At 40.1% G+C, this 22,463-nt stretch overlaps 1 protein-coding gene across 1 annotated transcript in view; it reads right to left on the minus strand.

Moving 5' to 3' along the window:
- The window catches only part of LOC121947139 (voltage-gated potassium channel subunit beta-2-like), a 28,486-nt gene extending 21,867 nt beyond the window's left edge, over nucleotides 1-6,619 (minus strand). The window contains exons 1-3 of the mRNA XM_042492054.2: nucleotides 6,498-6,619; nucleotides 1,910-2,247; nucleotides 430-473 (exon numbers count right to left, since the gene is read on the minus strand). Of these exons, the coding sequence (XP_042347988.2) occupies nucleotides 430-473; nucleotides 1,910-2,247; nucleotides 6,498-6,548 (433 nt within the window). The 5' untranslated portion in view covers nucleotides 6,549-6,619. The remainder of the gene's footprint in view (nucleotides 1-429; nucleotides 474-1,909; nucleotides 2,248-6,497) is intronic.
- Between the last annotated feature and the right edge of the window lie 15,844 nt (nucleotides 6,620-22,463).

Raw genomic sequence — 22,463 nt, forward strand, 5'->3', positions numbered from 1 at the left:
GTTTGATTTGGTCGGTGTCAGGATTTATTTTCACAGCAACTCAAAATAAATCAAAGAATAATAGTATTTTTTTCTGAGAACTTTGTGGGATTTCATATTTCAAATTTATAGCAATTTTTTTAATTTTACTTGTGAATGTAATCCAATTAATACAGAAGCGCATTACATTCACTGAATTAAATGTACAAAAAAAGCTGTTCATGTGTCAGATCAACAGAACTAAAAGTGCAGTAGTTCATTAAAAGTGAAAATACAGAGAGCTGGCATAGAAATGAGTGCAAGCATGACAGCCTAAAAATGCTGACTTGCAGACTGAATAGTACTTGTATTTGTTTTGTGCCCGTTCCCCTCTTTTACTCTTTATACTAAAGTAGATATTCATGGTCTTATTGTCACTGTAGGTAGACTTTCATGTATGTGCACACTCACCTAATCCAAGACAGGACACCCGCAGGCCTGATTTGCCCAGATTTCTGTTGAAAAAAAGTGAGAACAGAAAATCATCAAGAACATATCACATTATCAGTGCATTCTATTTTATGTATCATGGGCAAGAGCTAAATCATGTTTACTGCTGCTGTTTTTCACATAGGCTGTGTCGGGTGAATGGCTCTGCTGGCCTTACCAATGTCTTTTGCTGAGCCATAAAATGGCATGCACATTATATCATTAATGGCAGAGATTTTAATACAAAAATTAATCCCCTGATTATTCAAGCACAACTAGTATATTTATGAAGCTCCCAGAGTCCCCCATTATTCCAATCTGTTCTCGCTCCAACCTCATCACATGGTGATGCTCGGTCAGTGACCTCCTGTGTAGGAGTGTGATGCCAAAAGCCACCCTCCACGTCCACATGCAACATATACAGACGTGTCAGATGATAACACATCCTGATGAAACCAGATGCGTGCACCCCAGACATTGAAGGACAGTGTCAGGTAATAACACTGCTGGTAACAGCATAATATAAGGGGCACGAGTGCGCTTATTGGGCAGGCAGGTGGGGAGGTGGCTGACTTTCATGCAGGAGTCCGGAGTTGCTTCCTGTGTGTGTGTGTGTGTGTGTGTGTGTGTGTGTGTGTGTGTGTGTGTGTGTGTGTGTGTGTGTGTGTGTGTGTGTGTGTGTGTGTGTGTGTGTGTGTGTGTGTGTGTGTGTGTGTTTTCTACAAGTTACCGTGTGCCTCGAACCATCATGACAGTCAGCGCTGTTATGTAAACAGAAACTATGCTGCTTCATCCCACCACCTGCTTTTGTTGACAAAACTGTAGCAGCAGCGTAAACAGCTGATGCAAAAGGATGTAAAATTTCATAGACTGATGCGGAAGGTCACTGACCAATTTCTGAGTGAGAACGTGCCATTCTCCAGATTACACTCCTGACCAATGTATCAGAAATCACAAAACATGATTTCACATCATTATGGCATAATGCCCTGTGTGTCACACACACACGGTAATAGGATTCTAGAGATACAGTAGCTTGCAAAAATATTCAACCCTACGGCATTTTTCCTGTTTTGTTTCACCAATATAAAAAAAGTCCTCAGAGAAAACTGTTCCCTGATGATACCAATATCATCAGTGTAGCTTTATAACTCAGCCCAGTACAGCTTCTTGGCCAACAATTCACACGATTTAAAAAAATAACGCGTTATGTATGGACCTTGATCACAACGTTATTAACGTGTTAATGCTGACAGCACTAATTGCACTGTATCAAATTGATTGCTGACCAAGAAATGGTGTGAAATCTTAAATATTTCTATTCATTCAACATGTCAGAACTTCTTGTGCTTTGAAATGTTACTATATCCTCAAACTGACTGATTATGTCCAGATTTACATGAAAATATTTCATATTTTTAACTTGGTCTCAGATTTTTAGTCACGTACAGCCTTATCTTACCTATAAATCATGCCAGTGGCATAAGACATGGTATCCCTGAGTGAAACATGGTTCATCCTGAGGAAATCCTCCAAATTTTTGAGCTGAGCGGCAGCACGGACTTCTCTCAGGCGCTGAAACTCTGCGAGCTGGCTATTGCGCTGCTGCTTCTCTTCCTGTTCCAGAGCTTGCTCTGACAAGAAACAGCTCAGGCCGCTGTGCACACTCTCACTCATGGATGACAGGGACATTATCTTGCCAGACCCGCCATTTCCACTGCTGATGCTACCGCTTCGACACATCCCGCTGCTGTCTCGACTCCCAGGTGGCACCCCTCCACTGCCCCCAAGTTTGGGCATCTACAAGTTGATGAGAAAACAAAATCTGGGGTCATAGTTAAATAGGAGTGTGATAGAGCAATGACTACAAATACCCCCAACAACACTCTTCTCAAAGCTTCCCACTACCATGTGCATCATGCCCTGTAACAGAATCCCAGCTGTGTTCAGTGGCCTCAGCTCCATCTCTGCAGCCTGCATAGTTAAAGAGCAAACACACTATAATTCATGAGTGATGATGTGTATGTGAATGAACATGCACACAATGTTGTTAGAGCAGTGCAAGATCTGGACTCTCATATAGGTGCCTGGTTAGACTTTTGTGAAATTGTGGTATGCATGAGGACAGTTAGCCGGTTCTCATTCTGAAGTGATGAAAAACCGTCACTTTGTCAGTGATCGCCTATTTATTATCTACCTGGTAAAGAGTGGTAATCATCATCTGCATGCTGCATCACCATTGCCATGCTTACTAGCACAGCATGTTTGGTCGAACCCGTCTTGCACAAGATGACAGACTAACAGAGGGAGAAGTGGTGGGAGGAAACATGCCAGCCCTTAGCTTGTAATGCATTTTTTAATTTAAAAAATTTTGGTTGTATCATATATAAAATTTAATATAATATAGATCTTTTTTTACAGCACAAATTCATGTTTTTCATTGAGCTCAGGATCAAAACTGCTGCCGTGGCTCAGGTATGGGTTGAGCTCAGACAGATACAGTGCGGGTTCATGTAAGGTCACACCTGATTTTTTTGGCCCAATCAGAGCTCAGTCAGGCAGAAATGCTGCTGGTAAGGATGTAATATAAAGAGCACAAAGGTGCCTCAGGAGCAGGTGGGAGGGGTGGTGAGTAAGTCCCCCGGACCCCCGAGTTTTAGCCCGGTGTTCGCTTTCTGTATTAATTTAAAGCTAAACCATGATTTTTTTTCTAGGCCTTACACCATGCTGTTGTTCTTAACATCTTAATCATGTGCTTTTGTTGACATCCTTGCTTTGGTTGAGGCATCCAGGAATGTCGAAGCAAACAAAGGAGAATATGTAGAGTGTAATATGTAGATGCACAGTCTACTGACAGAGTGGCGATATGTGATGACTGGGGAGAACGTGTTGAATAATTCACTTTGGGGAGAATACAATCTGAATACAAGTTTAAATTCTTCCCTCAGCCAACAATTTAAACTTGTATTCAGATTTTTGATATCTTTGACCGCTTTGAGTTCACAATCTACATTTCATGCCATTTTTAGACATTTTCTGAATTTAGAATGGGCATGTATTGCACTGCCAGGAGTGTTGACATCACTGATGACATCACCCAGTCTAACCTTCCCTGCTTCTCTGCTTTTACAGCATTTTGTACATTAAGAATGCAGTTTTTTGTAGACTTTAGAAACTTTGTAACTCTGTAGCCCTCCTCATACACATTTATACATCAAAACATAGATATTTGTGTCTTCTCTCAGATGATATGCCCATCGACTGAAGAATTTTAGGTTTCAAATTTACTGCCTCAAGCAACAAGAGATGCCTTCTTTGACTCATTGGCTGTTATGTTATTTCACCTCATCAAGATTAGAGCAAAAACCACATGTAAATATTATTTAAAGTGTGATTTCTCAGTTATTTTATCCACTCAAATGAAAAGTCCTTTTCAAGGTTTTTGCTCGCTGGAGTGACACAGGACTGGCAGTTAAGATTTAGGCATATGTCAGCTGTGTTGCACCTGACTCCCCTCTGGGTGTGATACACCAACATGTTTCTGTGTTCCTTGTTGACCTGGGAAATGTGGTGTTTAGGGGTGTCTTTGCTTGTCTCCTGACCCCTGCAAGGTAAGGTCATAATTTCAGTTTGGCTGCTTACCACTGGGCCCCCTACCTCCCCGCTGCAGAGGTCTGGATTATAAGGAAGTAGGCGGGCTACGGCAACTAACCTTTAGCCTGTCAGGATCACTGGTTATGTCACCACACCACACAGCATTCATTCAACTGGCTTCATCCACTGTACCCAAGTCTCTATGAAAACAATTCACAGGCATGGACGAAAGCACAGACTGACATAAAAGCTGCTGGAACTGAGAGAGGCGCCATGTTGAGAGAGTGCTGCCTCTAACTGAATGTGTCTAAAACAGTCTGCATGTTTTTCTGCAAAATCGACCCTTTACTGATTCTCCTTGCAGCAGGTGAACAGTTATGGCTTCAATTGAATTCAAATATCTTGGGGTGTTAACTGACTCTAACCTTTCCCTTAAGTTACATGTAAAGTAGCAGTATAATAAAACTGAAAAATTATTGTTATTCCTGCAAATTTTTGATGCATTAGTAAACATTTTCACAGAGGCTGCCAAGATGTGTCCACACTATGACAGTGATACTCAATTTACAGACTGTGGGCCAAATCTGGCCCCTGATAACTCCTGTGGCACCCAAATCATCTTCTAATTCACGTTAAAAATAAAGCAATTCACACTCACTACACAAGGTGCCAGAGTGCATAAAACAGCACCAGAATGGAGTTTATTTATCAGATAACATGCCAGTAGAGGATCCCCCACATCCCCCACAAGACATCCTAGCTAAGAGCTTATTGTCCCAAAATACCTGTAAACATCATAAAATCCATGAAGTTTCCTAAAATACTAGGGATATTCTCAAATAGACACATCCTAAAATCCTAGAAATGTCCTAAAATCCTAGAAATGTCCTAAAATTCTACAAATGTCCTAAAATTCTACAAATGTCCTAAAATTCTAGAAACCCCATATACTCCTAGAAATGTCCTAAAATCGTAGAAATGCCTTAAAGTCCTAGAAACATTTATGGTCCTGCTGCGTTTTGCTCTTGGCCTCCTGTCTTCTTGCAAAAGTTGCCCCAGAGCAAAGCAAGTTCAGTATAATTGCTCTATGATTTTCACTTACTTCAATTACTGTATAACAAGACAGTCACAGGCCAAGCTTAGTACAATGAAACCTCTTGAATCACTATACAAACAAGTGCTCAAACAGCAGATAAAAAATCAAAGCACTTCCATCACTGCCCAGTTGTATAAAAAAAGATCAGATCTCAGTGGAATGACCTATGCTTGGTATACAAAGTCAGCCTTGTGTCACTGGGGGTCCATAAGAGGACACTGTGCTATTCTGTGCTATTCTGTGCTATTCTGTTACATAAGAGTGCTTCTAGCCATTCAGCCTGGTCTGTCAGAGGTTCATGAAAGGGGAATGTAATTTCTAATTCACATCGATGAACTAGACACATATAGATCTTGCAGTAACCAATGAAAACAACTGATGATAAACACGTCAGCACTAAACTCTTTTTTGCTGCTGCGGGTGTCCTGCATGTTGGCAGTCTCATTCTATACATGGATGCGTCATTACTGCTCTTAGTGCCTTTAAAAGTTGTGTCCTTTTACTATCTTTAAACTGCATGTGCTATTCTTTTTTCTCTTTCCTTCCTTGGGAAGTCTTGTAAACTGTCTGCCATCTTTCTGGGTTTTTTTTGCTGTGTTGTATTTTAGGCAGCCTTTTGGTCAAGGGACCACAGATTAAGAACAGCTTGGCTAATTCTGGCATTTTTAATACCCTGTGCATTTATTAAATTGTAATGCTGATTCTCAAAAACACTAAACTGAAACTAAAACTGATACACCGAAACTGTTGTGCAAATCATCACAAAACTTGCAGGATATGTCCACATAAGAATCACTACTGTGGCTATATTCCTTTTGGGTTCAATTCGAAATATGTTGTTCACAGGACAGCATCTGTGTTAAAAGTTCAAAGAAGCTATTAAACAATTGTATTTTCCAAATTCCATGATGCTACATTTAAATATCCATAATTGCAAGCTTCAGTCTGTCTGTAGAAGAACAGAAGTAATTCACCATGATTAATCAGAGCACAGTTTAGGATTAATTCAATTATTTTTTTATTCAGTTGATTGCCCTTAAATTCACAAATTCACACAGTGCAGTCTCTGTTTTCTTCATTTTCCTAAGCTGCATGAGCACATATACCAGAAAATCCCCAACCACTCAATAATTTAAGTCCTTCTTTCCACATCCTGATGACGAATGGAACATATCATCTACTTTTACTGAGACTTAACAGGGGAACAGCTGTGTCTGAAGAAGACAGAAAGACATTTCAAAGATCCACTTAAAACACTTTCTTACGCTACTCAAGATGTGGGTGGGTAGCATATCCATGCAACATCAGTCCTCTGATCCAATTATCAATCCATCCATCCTAAACACTATTGGCTACTCACCCGAGAGGTTGGCGCCCGGCCGATGTAGGGGTTCTGAACTACACTGCTCATGATGTAGCTTGCTGTGGACCAGATGAAGCAGTGTGTGTTTTACTCAGCCTGATGCAGAGCAGAGCAGCCGCTGGATTGCTCTTAGAGTAGTTGGTGGAGAAGTTAATATGGCTTTCCACCCCCTCCCACTTGGTCACATGGCACACAAGGAGCCCTATCAGCAACCCAGCCTGCATTGCGGAGGCCAGAAAATAATGTCTCAGGTAAATTATTTATCTTGGCACTAAAACTAGCATCTGCACTAAAAGCTTGTGATTGACTGTAACAGCCTAAAGCACGCTAAAAGCCTGTCATTTTACTTGTTCCTACAGTGATGTTTCTCTTTATGTGTAATTACTAAAAGGATAACTACTACCACTACGACTACTACTACTGGTGAAGTACAAGGGTCCTGTTATGACAAAGGTCAGTATTTTCAGTGAGTTCATTTTAATTTCCTTTTGAATCCTAGTTACTTTTGCAATGTCAATGTATCATTGTGTTTGAATGACAGCGTGGAATATGGATCATGCACAGGAGGGCAGCAATGAGCTGAAAAGTTCAAGTGAGGTGAGGACCCAGGAGAACTTCACGGGGCTGGCCTTAGACTTTTGGGGGACCAGGCAGGACTCGGTTTGGAGAACCCGCTTATTTTACACTTTGTCACCTCCTTCCAGATCACATACTTTTTTACTTTTAGTAGGTAGTACAGCTTCCCTTACAAAGTATATACTGTTTCATGCACTATGCATACAGTCAGGATATTCTTCTTGTTCATAATGCTGCGCCCTGAACTTTGACCCTCTTGCTCATATTTCTGTTACCATGGAGATCACAGAAGACATCATTTGAGGAGCTCATCGGGGCTCAGCCCAGAGAGCTCTGCTGTTGATACTTAATAATTTTTAACATTTATAACTGCAGACATTATAGATTCAAACATTTTATATTATTAAAATTAGCATACATATGCATTTCTCTATTACTGTTTTCTAGTTTCTTTTTTTTCTTGGTAATCTCAGTGATGCACCTTCTGTCGGCTGTCAATCAGCTGTCGTGTTTGCTGCTCATTTAAGGTGAGTGATCTTCTGCTGCACAGAGGATTGTGGGTCAGAATAGCCTAAGAAGCATGCTGGCCTGCCTACTACAAAATCTGGATGTAGTAGAACATTCTGGTATTTTTGGCTTTTCTAACCTACTATATAGTATCAACACTGTTGTAGAAAATATTTTCCTAATAATGTAAATGTAATCATGAGTAATGGTACTGTGTGATATGATTCAGTCATGTCATCAGGACCTCAGAGTCTTTCACTGTCTCCAGTAAGTCTGTGTGTTAAGCTACTGCAAAGATCAGACCTTGTAGATGTTTTGACTATACATCCTAAAAGGCATAGCTGTGTGATGTGTGAAATGTGGCCTAATGTTTAAAGCTAAATGACTGTACTATTACTTAAACTAAGTTTTTGGTATGTCTCTATCCATGCATATGTATTGTGCCAAAAGCTTCTCTACACAGATATATGTAATAATCATATATTCAAGTAAGGACAACTGAGGCTCATCGTTTCACTAGTTATTGAGTTATCTCACAACTCGTTAAGTTTCATTTATTAAAACATCAAGTTTATTTTCTTCAACAAATATGATCTCATCCCAACTCTTCACATGGTGCCACTCTGTCAGTGACCTTCTACATTTACTTAGGACATTTTAGGCATCCTTCTGCATCAGCTTTTTACACTTTAACATGCCTAGCGTGATGTCAAGAAATGCATATGTTAGGATGAAACAGTGTGGTCCTTATGTTTATACAACAGTGCAGACTGTCACGATGGTTAGGATCAGGCAACAAAGTCACCGACAGTTACATTTATGCAAAGGAGGCACATTGAAAAAGTGTAGAAAAACCCACACACACATCCACACGGGACGTGTAGTCTGGACACACTTGTGGTCAATATATTACGTGGTTACCAGCAACGTTATTGCCTGACGTTTTCCTTCAACATGTGCATGCTACCAGTTCTGTTGCGTGTTCTCAGCTGACGTTGTCCAGCTGCGTTCCAGGTGGACGTGGAAGGTGGCTTTTGGTGTCATGCTTATACGTCAAAGCACTGACAGAGCAGCGAGTTTGGAGTGAGAGCAGGCTGACCAAAGTATGGAAGTATGGGTATTGGAATGCACAGGTGGACACGAAAAGATAAGTTCTTTAAATTCCACAGCCTGTGCTCTGCAAATGGTGCAACAACTCTTTCAATCTCTCATCAGGTTCAAGAACAGCCTTGTACATCAACTCACTTGAAACCACACTCACCATATCAGCAAAATATTTATTATTTTAAAAAGTTACATAAGAGGAAAACTTAAACCAACAATGGTATGTGACATTAGTGAGGTCAGCAGTGTAGGTGGATGCATGGATGGAATAGTGTGTAAGTATAATGTTGTATCGTACAACGAAATAAGCCAAACTAAATGTGTGTCCCAGGAAGGAGAGACTCAAAAACCCTCATAGAGCTGAGCCCCATGAGGGTTTAAAAGGAGTACTGGCACACAGGGCCCATGTGTTGCCAGTTTTGCTGATGGAACCCAGCTGCTGCCATTTTGCTGATAAACCCTCTGCCACGCCCACCTCCGTTATCAGCAAGAAGAGCTGCGACACAACCCAAGTAACAGGCAGAGGTTTAAAGGTTGATCTGCTGAGGATGGGAGAGAGATGAAGAGCAACTCATGCTTCTCTCGCCTTCACTAGTCTGTATTGAGTCACATTTTAAACAAAGCAAACAAAACCCATTCTCAAACTCAAACTCAATTTCAGGACCATTTAGAGACAGTTAAAAAGATACTTTTCTAAACCATTTTGTTCATTTTTCTAAACCAAGTGTTCTAAATTCTATGACAGCATGGAGTCTGGCTTATAAAATAAAACTTTTAAGCTCACTCTAAACATTAACAGACCACCAACAGTGATTACATGAATACTTAAATACACATATGAATGTAACAGTGCTTAGCTTGAATCCCAACAACAGCAGGCTAAATAGAGTCCAGTAGAGGGCGGAGCCTGTGTGAGATAGGATGAATCTTCCAATATTGCATCTGTAGTTCTTTTAGCACAGATGGAGCCCTCTACCTGGGGGCCCTGCTAATCCTACGATGCTCGCTAAAGAGGATGTAGGATATTGGACAGCAGGAATCCCCCTTCCTACTGTGGTGTCCATACAAATATGTGCAGGTACGCCCTGATTGACTGGCTACGTTTATGCTTTTCACAGTGTGTGAATGCATGTTAGTGATCAGAGGAGTATTACTCTAAAAGTCCACTAGGGGGCTCTGCCTGTGCTAAAAGAACCAGGGTTACAATATCATAACCTTTGTTCTGGTGGCTAGGTCTTGCACTTCGTACACCCAAAGCATATTCCATATACAACCACATCTTCTTGCAGCCTACACAGAAAGAGAATTTAGTTTTTGTTACTTGACAGAAACATTGTCTCTAAACATAATCCAGGCAGAGATTACACTGCCACCAAAATGTAACTAAGAAAGCAGTTTAGTTACATACAATCATCATTTCTAAGAGACAGGGTTGGATTAAGGACAGGTGAGGTTTTTAACCTTTCCAAACTTTCTTTCGAGTTTTTCTGATAGCACTGATAAGTGTGAGCAGAGGGATATCTGGACTGCTTTACTTATCCTGCTTTCAACACAACCTACAACTGTATGCATCTGATGCACTGATGGATGTTGTGCAGGGTATAAAATTAGCACCATTCACCATCTATTAAAGGGCTTTTAAAATTTGAAATTCATAATTTTTCACCCTGGTGGCATGTTTATTTTCACATACATAGTCAATTTAATTGATTTTATTTTTTTCATATACTTTTCTTTTTATGTATATAAACCCCATAAAATATTATTTAGGTGAGTACACAAGACCTGGCGTAACAAAATGTTCTCATAAGTGGACGACATTGTAATTTTACAACTATGATGGTGTTACTTTCATTAAAACCACATTATACTAGTGTAAATCATTTTGTGTTTGTTAGTGGCTGTGTGTGAAAGTCGTGTACTCCTGCTCTTTTGAATTGTGCATCTACCACCAGAGTGCAGCACAGATTAAAGAGTGTGTCGGGCTGTGAGGCTATCTAGCTGGCAGCACTGTGTGAGAACAATGAGGTAGAAACTACTCTGATCATGCATCTGCCAGGTTTATTGCTGAATACATATATATATATATAGCAAAATGTTTTAATTGATTTTGTTGTAGTCTGCCAGTGACACTCCCTGTCGTTACAGAGCATGCTATATTTAGGATCTGTGAATTTCATTTTACTTTAACTTGGCCAAAAACTAAATTTTATCATTCATTATGGGACAATGTCAGACCTAAATGCACTTCTTGAATATAATGTTTAAATAAACCATATCTGTTTAAAGACCCAGGCTCATGCCTTGCTCTAACAAGCCTCAAAGTTAAAGTAATGTCTGCTCTGTTGCTCATCATCAAAGCACCAGAACAACATCCTCAACACCTTTGACTGTATCAATCCCACGATGGGTGTTAGTCATCAGGCTGCTCAAGCTTTGGAAGACTACATGCAGAGCCAATGATCAAATGGATTTTTCCACGATTTAGAAGTTAGAAGATCTTTTCAACACAAGTGTGAACTGAGGAGACAAATGTCAAGTATACCAGGCTCTGTCCTACAGAGACACATTCTTCCATCATTTTCAGCATTTTGTACAGAAAAAAATGATATCTAAGTCTGGACTGTTCCTTAATGGATTCGACCTTTACTATCATCCTATGGGAGAGTGGCGGGCTACACCCTGGACGGATCGCCAGACTATCACACATTTGACACATGGAGACAGACAACCTTTCATGCTCACATTCACACCTTGGGAACATAGACAAAACCCACGCTGACATGGGGAGCATATTCAAACTCCACATAGAAGGGCCACAGGCGGGTTCCCACCTGCAACCATCTTGCTGTGAGGCAACTGGTATTGATTTACATCTCCTCCTTGTCCTGCTCTCTCTTTCTTGCATGTTTTTATTATTAAGGAAAGTGCATCAAGGGGTCGACTGCTGTTCATATTACTGTAACTGTGTACTGTCAAAATATTTGAACAAACTGTATTTTATTGCTTTGGCAACATTTGGCCTAATTCACTAACTGTTCTTAAGAGGAAATTTCTTCTTTAAACCATCCATCCATCCATTTTCTTCTGCTTATCTGGAGTCGGGTCGCAGGGGCAGCAGCCTAAGCAGGAAAGCCCAGACTTCCCTCTCCCCAGCCACTTCGTCCAGCTCTTCCCGGGGGATCCCGTGGCGTTCCCAGGCCAGTTGAGATACATAGTCTCTCCAGCGTGTCCTGGGTCTACTCCGGGGCCTCCTAACAGTGGGACGTGCCCTGAACACCTCACCAGGGAGGCGTCCGGGAGGCAGCCTAATTAGATGCCCAAGCCACCTCATCTGGCTTTTCTCAACGCAGAGGAGCAGCGACTGTACCCGGATCTCCTCCCGGATGACTGAACTTCTCACCCTATCTCGAAGGGAGAGCCCAGCCACCCTTCACATTCTCTTAAATTTATTTGACATTTTCTCTTAATATAACACACCCTCTCATGAGGCCCAATGTGTCACAATCCATATAAACACAGAACAAAGATCATAAATACATACACTCATGCGTTAACATGCTTAAATTGACATGTTGGGTGTGAGACAGTAGGTCTTTAAATAATATAGGGTAATAAAATAATAGTTTTATATAATAAAAACCAGGTATCGTCAAACCAGATAATAAATAATGAAAAATCAATATGTCAGTCCCTTGTTGCTATTTAGTTGCTTTTTGATGGAGGATGGAATGTAATTATTTTTGTACCAATTTTGCCTGTCATATGGCATTTTGAAGACATCACCTTGATTGCTGGGTTCAGATTGTGTGTTGGATTTTTCTGAATCATCTGTAAGTACAGACTTCTCATATAAAGGCTGAAGATATCTGAAATGCAAGCATAGACTTTATCTTTGCTGACATAATAAACTTGTGTGCCTTATTGAATTTCATGACCACAAAGCACAATTCCCTCCCCTTTGCTTGTCTGTTGTTACAGTAATCAGGTATTGTGTTCATAAATATTTTTTTTGTCTGTCTAGGAATCACAGATTGCAGAATGCTATGTTAAAAGTGTCCTATATACATTTGCAAGAGGAGAGAGGCATATCTTGCAAACATTTGCACAAATGACACAAACTGTGACTCCAGCCTGGTGCATCTATTTGGTAAAATAAGCATGTCTTTAGGGTAGAATGCATCACATCTGCACCTAAAAACAGGCCCAAAAAGGCTGTGTGTTTTTGAGCTGCTGGATACATGAATTGCTATTTTGTCAGTGGACTTCGTCGACTATATCATACACTCTGGGTATCCTTCTGCGTCTCCTGTTGATGTTGCTGGATGCCGCTATGCTGCCAACGCCAGGATGTCAAAAGCACATGGTGGGATGATGCTACAAAAGCATGTGGTTGTGTTTAGGTAATAAAGGCATGTTAGGCAACAAGGGCATGGATGGTTTAGTTTAGGCAAAGCAGGCACATGGTGAGGTGTAGAAAAGAAACATCACTTTCTGACAGGAAGGGAACACCATACACAGACAAATTAAAGTCTGGGGTTTGTCTGAACCATCCACCGCCTTTCCCACCTGCCCTATAGGGACCTTTGTGTTCCCTGCATTGCAATGTTAATGGCAGTGTTTAAACCTGATGCCGCCTGTCTGCGTATCATGCTGCCATGGCAGATACTGTCCGGCCATCCAGCAGTGTATGAAAACACCCTGAACAGTTCTGTCTGGCTGTGATATCAGCTGCTGCAGCACAGCTTCGTATAGGCAGGAAAAGTGGCTTTTGGTGCCGGGATCTGTTGGGTATTTGATGACCTCAGAGTGAGAATGGGCTGGACTGTTTGACAAAAGCATATAGAACATTCTCCTTTTCTAGTAAGAGCATTTTAATAGTGAATGTGAGTTGACTTTTGTGAAGAGAAAAGACAGATATGTCAAAGGGCATGCAGTAAGAAACACTGGAGAACACTGCCTTTTGCCTTATGTGCAAAATGTAATGCCTCTCAGTGGTTTTTCTATTAACTGACAAATTATCTGATGAGGTTTATCAGCAGGAGTAGATTTCAAAGGTTATTGAACTTGTGGCATTAAGTTTAATGATCAAACACAGGTTAGCACTTCGGTTTCTTTTGACTAGATATTTACAGTGTATTCATGCAAGGAGTAAAGTGACCATGTTTGCTGCCCCCGCGACCCAACCCTGGACAAGCGGTAGACAATGGATGGATGGATTGCATGTTTGCACTGTTCACTGCCCACTGTGGTTATGACAGTAATACCTTGTTGGAGCTCAAAGCCACAAGTCAGACAATACTGAGGGACAGACAGACATTGTTGGTTTTGGTCTTGTCAAAGGTGGCTGAGGCTGCCAAATATGGCACCACATGCTACTCAGTTTTTTAACATTCACATGCACTCACACACCCATGGAACAGCCCTAAATTTCGGGTTCAGTGTCTTGTCCAACTATACTTCAACATGGTGACTGGTCGAGTCGGGAATCAAACCCCCAGCCCTCTAATCATCAGTGCTGCAGCAACATTGTTTATCAACTCTTATGGCAAAGAAATTAAATAAAATTAAGAGAGAGAAAGATGAGACCTTTCCAGACACTGTGTGTGTGTGAGAAAGAGAGAGAAGAAGAGAGATTGCACACACACAGCTGCTGCTCTACTCTCATCATCCTGCTGCTGACGGGGAGAAAAACATCATCGTCTCAGTTCTCTCCATCTTTTTCTCATGACATAACTCTCCCTCACTGGCAGAGCATCACAAGCATCAGATGCACACACACACACACACACACACACACACACACACACACACACACACACACACACGCACACACACAGCGTCCACAGTACATGCATGTATACATCTGTGTGTGGGTGCGGAGGATGGATTTTGGGGGTGGGGTATCAGCTGTTGGGCTTGTCAAAAGCCTGGGAAAGTGGCGTGTCCCTCCTCAGAGAGTCCTTGAACCTCTCCAACAGTCCAGCCCTCCTCATGTCTGTTTGAAACCTGATGCCCTGATTCTGATCATTTTTGGGAGATGACTGTGTACTGGGACAGCGGAGTAGCACAGGAGGGCTTAAACAACCATTTGGACACAAACATGAGAGCTTTTATTTGCCAGTGATTCATGGGAAGTTGTGTGTGTGATTTAAGCATTTTCCAAATGCTACATTACTCTTTTAAAATGACACAATTCATGTGCTGATCATGGTAACAAGGAAGCTATCTCTTAAAATGTTTTTATTATTTGTGTATTGTACTGTGCACATAATCACATATATTAGCAAATTAGGTCAATACGACATGCATATAGTGTGTGAAAATTGTTTTTTTTCTACTCAAAACTAGCTTTTATGTTTTTTTTTTGGATTTGAATGTTCAGATGAATTCTGTGAACCATGATGTGATAATAAAGACCCTGAGGTATCTTTTGTATGCAGTACTCTTACAAAGCTATCAGTGTCTGTTCATGTCGCAAAAATATCTGTGTTTTGATTACACTGGGAATGGGCAGGGTTTTGAATAAAAGTCATTGATGTATATATTCCTTATGCATTTATCAATATGTTTAAGTTTAAAATCCAATGAACCATCTGCAGGCCCTGTGAGGGGATTTTTGACAATTGCGATGCCTAAAATATCTGCAGTATTCATTGTTATTGAAGTGGTACATACAGCATATCATTTGAAAGCTACACGCTTCCCGTGGTGCTATTCATGTTGGTCATATTAAGATACACACCACCACTGCAGGCTAAATAAACCCTTCTATCAGATGATTTGAAAACAAATAAGCTGTTACGGGCTCACCTTTAAAGTGTTATTGTCATTCAAAAATTCATATTATTTGCCTTTTTTTACCCACAGAAATGCTACTCCTACACTCCCCAACATCCAGGTGATCTAAATCCAGTAAATTATTTAGTCCATACCCATTATTACATCCGTAGATATCCACCAGCTGCCGTTACATCATTTTAAAGATTCATGTTTCCATGACTTTGACGTTTTATATCTGTCCTTCTGATTCAAATACACTGGAATGACCTCCACCATGTTAGAGAGCTGGCTGGTCTGGATGGAGTGCTTACTGAGCTCATATGACCTTCGGATGGTGCTGCAAGGATCTCTTCACCAAATCATGGCCTGATCTGAGGTGCAGAGGTTCCTGAAGCTTCAAGGTAGGAAAAGCGACAGTGATTGGCCAACCTTCTGCATGAGTATTGCATGACACGCCGAGGCTTCACCACAGATTTAAACCTTTTATTTTGCATCACAGACTGTTGTAACATGTACAGAAACGATAAACAAAAGGCTCCTATGCTGTTTAAGGGAAAGAAACAGTCTTTCTCATCAATTGTCTGTCTGTAATGTATTTATATACAGTAAGTTCCTAAATAGACATTTTTTTTGTCTTTGTTTATTTGTTTTTCTACCATAATCACACATTCAGTTGATTGTTTTACCCTCTTTCTGAAAAGCTCTTGGAAATAACTTTAGAAAACGTGGAGAAAAAAAGGGATTTATTTTCTGTTATATTGTTATCTACTATGAATTTGGACTCTGTGAGGCTCCATACAATGGTCCCATTGTGTTTCCCAGCTAATATCTCCCAGTTCTAGTCATCTGCAGCATCTTTTCTGAACAGTCTGCCTTTTCAGTTCATTTCCAACAGGAAGTTTGTTACAAAAAAAATCACATCAGACATGAGGGCTCTGTGTGGTGGGATTTTCACAGGTAAGGAGATCTTTTCGACATGTCATAGTTTTAGAGGTCTTACTGGACTTTATCTAATTTTATTAGATAAAGTCCAGTAAGCCCAGATTTATCTACCTGTACAAAAAATAAAAGTCCAATAAGGGTCAATTAAAAAAAAACAAAAAAAAAATCATGCTCTTCCAGACAGCTGATTTGGCCTTTTATAGTGAAGGTAGAGAAACTAATGAAATTAAAATTGCCCTTATGCCAAAAATCTTTGGGTCATTCATTGTTGTTAAATGACAAATTTAATGTTTTAACTTTAAGTATGATTTTTTACCAAAAGGTTTAGTTGGCCTTAAATGGCAAAAGTAGTGATGCTAAGATTTTAAAAAAGTGCATTTATGAAATAGGATAAGATATATAGATAGATTTGGTAAAAGAAATTATATCAGTATGATTTTTTTCACCATTCCTGAGAAGTTTCAAAGTACTCTTATGGTAAATATGCATGGAAAAAAAAATTAGCGCTGGTCATTTGACTAATTCCATGGTTACAAATTGATATTAAAAGCATTATTACATTAAATAATTTGTAATTCTGATTTATTTCTCTCTCTCTCTCTCTCTGTTTTACCTTTACAGTGAATGGTTATTTCAACCGTTTGGAGGGGATTTATATTCTTCAAATTATGGGGTCTATTAAAAATATAAACATTGATATAGGTTATTATAGCTGCAGGGAATGAAAGATGCAAAGAAAAAAAATCTATTGCTTTTTTTCTTGGTGAAGACTTGATGGAGGACTCGGTGATATACTATTATCTCAAAAATGACAGTCACATCAGTCAATAAGACATGCAGTTCATCTGCATGTTGTTTGCTTTGTGGAACCAGTTGGCTTCAGTGAGTCATGCTGCTTTTCCAAACCAAGGTTTTCCAAGTGGCTGTCAGCTCAGACATGTTGACTCAGACATGCTGAGGTCTTTTTCCACAATGAGGATGACTGAGGGCCTGGTGTCAGAGTGGAGAGGTTACTAAGACACCCAGCCTCCTCCAGTTTAATTCCAAAGTGCTACCGGAGTGGTGAGATTAGAATGAGTGGGGTGCTGGGGCAGGGTTTGAGAGGGGGGCGCCCAACAACAGAGGTTGCTAAACAGCTCAGTAATCATACATTCAGTGGACTGCTGCGATAACACACACAATACACCAGACTTAAGGAAAACTTTCACGCTAAATGAAAGATGTGGAAGTGGTAACAAAAAGAGATGTACGAAAAAGTACATCTCACTTTCTATTTTTGTTGGGGAAAGAGAAATCTGCAAGGTAAATAAAAGATTAACATTAAGAAGAACAGCTGCCAACAGTGGCAGTTGGGGAGGAGTTAGATGGATCTAGCAAATTATTTAATATATTTATCCTTCTGTCTGTTTCACACTGCTTAAGCACACTGCTTACAAGCTGATATTATTAGCCAATCACAGCAATCTGTCTCTTATAAGCTGATTGTAGAAGGAGCAATTCCCTCGCTGTGGTGATCAGACAGCTGGGGCCCAGGTACACATTGTATCCTGGAATAATTATAGGATTTAGGAAGATGTTAGGCTTTGTAAGTGCTTTCATTGTGACAGTGTTGAGTGTTTGACACAGCTGTACTCCCAGTGCACAATACCTCTGTGCCTGCTCGAGAGGGGATTGAATTTTCAGACATGTCCTGTAATCACTGCATTCTTCATGGCACTTTCTGCTGTCAGAGTGCTAACATTTGTGCTGACCATAAATATTCATTATTGTTGACATGTGGCTGCTCCTGTCATCTGTCCATTGTGGTTAATGGCTTATTAAATCACCTGTTTTCCAAATGTGGCAAATTTGACCATGTATAATCAAGTTAAAAAATACTTCCTGTTTCATGGTAGAGATATGACATCTTGTCATGAACACACCATTTGACAAAATGTCCAAAAGCTTTGCAGTTTAGATCTTTAGATGTCAGATGTATGATATAAGTTTGGTCCAGTAATGATCCACAAAAAAAATTGGTAGAAATCAGACCTACAATTAAGGAGAAGTCAAAAACGTATTTTTCAAAAACCTCACAATGGCTAGTTAAACTGATTTAGATGGCTCTTTAGACTTATTTATAGAGCACATTAAGCTGAACTTGAGTGCTAATCTCATATATGTGGTTTCCAAAGTTTAATTTTTGGGCTTCAATTACAACACCACGACCAGGTTGATTGGAATCATATTTCTTGGGCAGGATTTCCACAATTTGTAAAAACATTTCTGAATAAAAACAATATTTGCAATTTCTACAGACAATGTGTCAGACATACCTGCCAACATGGGTCTCACAGGTTCTCTCAACTGTTAACCCTTTTGACTGCTGTGCCCTGATCTTCTGCTAATCTCCTGATTTCATAGCTTAATCAAATGGGTGTTTCTTCCTGTGCAATCTCATGTACATATTACACTTAATCTATATTGTGATACAAGGCAAACCAGTGTGGAGCATGTGTTGTCAACCCTGCCTGACTGCATAAGAGCATGATGCCAAATAACACCTTTCATGGATGGAACCTGTCACATCCACGCGACAAGCAGCAGGATGGTGGCAGCTTGAAACGTTGCCTGTAACAATGTAATATGCTGGAGTGTGAGGGTGCCTATAGGGTGGGCGGGAGGTGAGGTGGATAGGTTGAACAAACCCTGGACCATGGAGTCTGGTCTCGCTTCCTGTTTAAATGTGATAGGGCTTTGTGTTTTAAATCTAACCATCCATGATTTGTCTCCTAATCCTAACCGTCAGTGCAAGCATGTGTGTTTGTTGACGTCTCATCTTTAGTTGCTATGTGCTGTTGTTGTAAATGGTAATGGACTTTTCTAGTCTTTTCAACCATTTGAAGCGCTTTCACAGGACATGTCACATTCACCCATTTGCACAGTGGTGACAGTGGCTACTGTACAAGGTGACACCTACTAGGTAGTAACCATTTATATGCATGCACACTCTGATTGGGATCAATTTGGGGTTCAGTATCTTGCCCAAGGATACTTCAACATGTTGCCCGGGGGAGCTGGGGATCAAACTGAACTTCCGATGAGAGGACGACCCACTTTACCTCTGAGTCACAGCCGCCCCTTAACCACATGCAGTGTTATATCACCATGTGCATTTGTTGACATCATGGTAGCAGCATCCTGGAACGTAAAGAGCAGACGCTTGAGGAAACCAAAAGCGTAAAATTCAGATGTGGAAGTCCACTGACAAAGCTGCAATAAGGGACCACTTAAGATGAGACTGTGATGGGGGTTCGTGTGATTATGTGTAAGGTGAATAGATAGCACATCACTATTCTACTTGGTAGTTGTAGACAGTGACCACAGTGACATGTCTCCTGGATGAGTTTATAAAAATACATCATAGTGACTGTCATGTTGCAGATATTTTCCACACCAGATGAATATTTTTATCTTTATCTCAAAAATACAGTCTTGTGTTGGTATGCTTGCCTATGGTCAATAAAGAAACAATATAATATCACAAAAGAATTTTTGTCTAGACTCCGTCATGGGATATTTTTGTACAGGTCAGGTAACAATGGCATCATGATGGGGTCTAATCACCAAAGACTAATCTCAGATTTCTTCAACTTTCCCATTGCGTTGTTCTGTCAAATCAATTAATTGAATGATTCTTGAAGTCTCTCCTGGCTGAAATAGTTTATAGTGTTCAGTTCCAGCTTGTTTGTCCTCTCGAGCTTTTCAGCTCATATTTGATTTTCATGCTAAACATTTCTTCCTGACACAGCTGGGCTCAGTGAGTATTGTGAGAATATTGACAGACTTTCTAAAGCGCTGGCATGAAAAAAAATTTCAGCACGTGTAAGGATCTGCATAGGAACTAAATCCCTTCTGCTATCCTTGTGAGTGGTCTTGAGAATGTTGAATATCTTAGCTTTAACCGAGGGAAGGCAATTACAGTGGGATTTCATGTACACCACAGCTCGGGATTACAGAAGCCTTGTATTAGGATGGTGAGACCCCACGCTCCACTGTTGCTCTTCAGGAGGTATCCTCCATCTCCATTTGGGTTGAGAAAACTCCAGATCTGGGTAAAGTAAATTAAATTTTTGAAGATCACAGGCATTTATGATAATCACTCCCATACCAAAGGCAGACTAGAGATTTCAGGAGACAGGATTACCAGGGTTTGGTGACTCAATTTCAAAAAAAAGAAAAGTAATTAATTTTGAGGTTATGGTACATGAGAAGACAACGGAAAAAACAATGGCTATGCAAATTTTTCTCACCCTCATCTGTGGAGATTACCCTGTCCACACACTATACTCTGTGTTTCTAAAGTCTACCACGCAAAATGTAATCATTTCAACTTAAGCTAAAGCTATTGTTCACTGCTGAGTAGAGAGTCAAATCCTTGAATATGAGGCATACAAACTATTATAATGTCTGAAATATCACATCAACAAGAAACAAATCAAAGGCAACTGACAGTGCATGATAATGCTGCTTTGTGGAGGTCCACTGAAACAGGTGGAGGTAAGGGAATTGCCTTTGTGAGTGGCATTATAATGGCCACAATAAAAAATAAAATAAAAATAAATATCTCTAAACAGAGAAAAATAGATGACAGTCAATATATTATTATATTTTGCTCAACAGACAGCAAAATATAATAATAATTATTATTGTTATTATTATATTATAATTATTATTATTGTTATATAATACACAATGACCCTAAAACAATGGTGGCTTATACATTCAGTAAAGATTACATAGATTAAGACTGAAAAAAATATGATAAAATAATCTTTGTTTTTTTTTATAACCTATGAGTTTACATTTTATTAAGGCCTACATGTATATTTAAGGGTGGGGCTGCTTGAGTGACAGGCTGTCTGCGTGGCATTGCCACAGTCTGTCATTCAGATCCACCCCTCACTCATCAACAGCTCCATCCTTTCATCAAAATATGGTCACTTTGGGCTAATAAAAACATGCTGGTGACGGTCGAAATGTCAAATTCAAGGCTTCAAAACAGCATTCTACAAACCAACAGTTGATATCCATAATTTTTGGTCCAATCCCTTTTTCATTATCCCTCCAGTATTCATGTAAATATGCAGACCCCTTGTTAATGATTTGATTGACACCTCAATTGAGCAGGTTGGAGTTTCTATACTGACAGTCGAGGCTTTAATAGGCAGCGAGGGCTTGTGTTGGAGAAATTGTCTCCCTTTCTTACTTTTGCCCCAGAGCAAAGCAGTAGTCAGTGATTCGCCCAATGGCTTATGGGTCTTGTAGTCAACAACACTCATCACCTTCATTTAAGTTTTTAATTCTTTCTTGGAGTTACATACAATTATAAAGGTACATAAATGATTTTAAAAAACTACCCCTGTCATCTTTCTTGACTTCTTAATTTCGGTTTTAAAAGTGTTTTGACAATACATACAGTAAGACATTTAAAGTCTTTGCTGACTTGTATTTCACTCTATCACACACATTGATATTGTTTTACCCTCTTTCTTTTCTTTTTTTTTTACAGGATTTGGAAAATTCCTTAGAAAAATGTGTAAAATGTGTATATTTTGTGTTATTGTTATGTACTTCCTTGGACTAGCTGAGGCCTCATACCATGCTCCCATTGTGTTTACCTCTCAGTTCTACTCAGCCAATACCTCTCAGTTCTAGTCATCTGCAACATCTTTTTAAAGAAAACATTTCGGCAAAGATAAAAGAAAAAAACAATGACGTGACGGGCTGGACATGTTTGGACCCAAGAGCTGACACAAGACACAGACAAGAAGTGCGATGAATCAATAGTGCTATTTATTTACAGTGATGTTGAGCAGGGTGGGGGGAAATGAGTGCAGTCGGATCGTCCTCCAAAGGTGACATGAGCGGGAATGCTCCGTGCAATCTCCACGTGAAACAAATGAACCAGTTCAACCAAGGTTAGGATTCCTTCCGTGAGGACTTGAGTGCTCGGATGAGTGTGGGAAGCGAGAGGGCAGGCATGCAGGCACACAGACGAGTGAACACCAC

Source organism: Plectropomus leopardus, chromosome 9 (genome assembly GCF_026936395.1).
Source record: "Plectropomus leopardus strain MGB_pleo_1.0 chromosome 9, ASM2693639v1, whole genome shotgun sequence".
NCBI lineage: Eukaryota > Metazoa > Chordata > Actinopteri > Perciformes > Serranidae > Plectropomus > Plectropomus leopardus.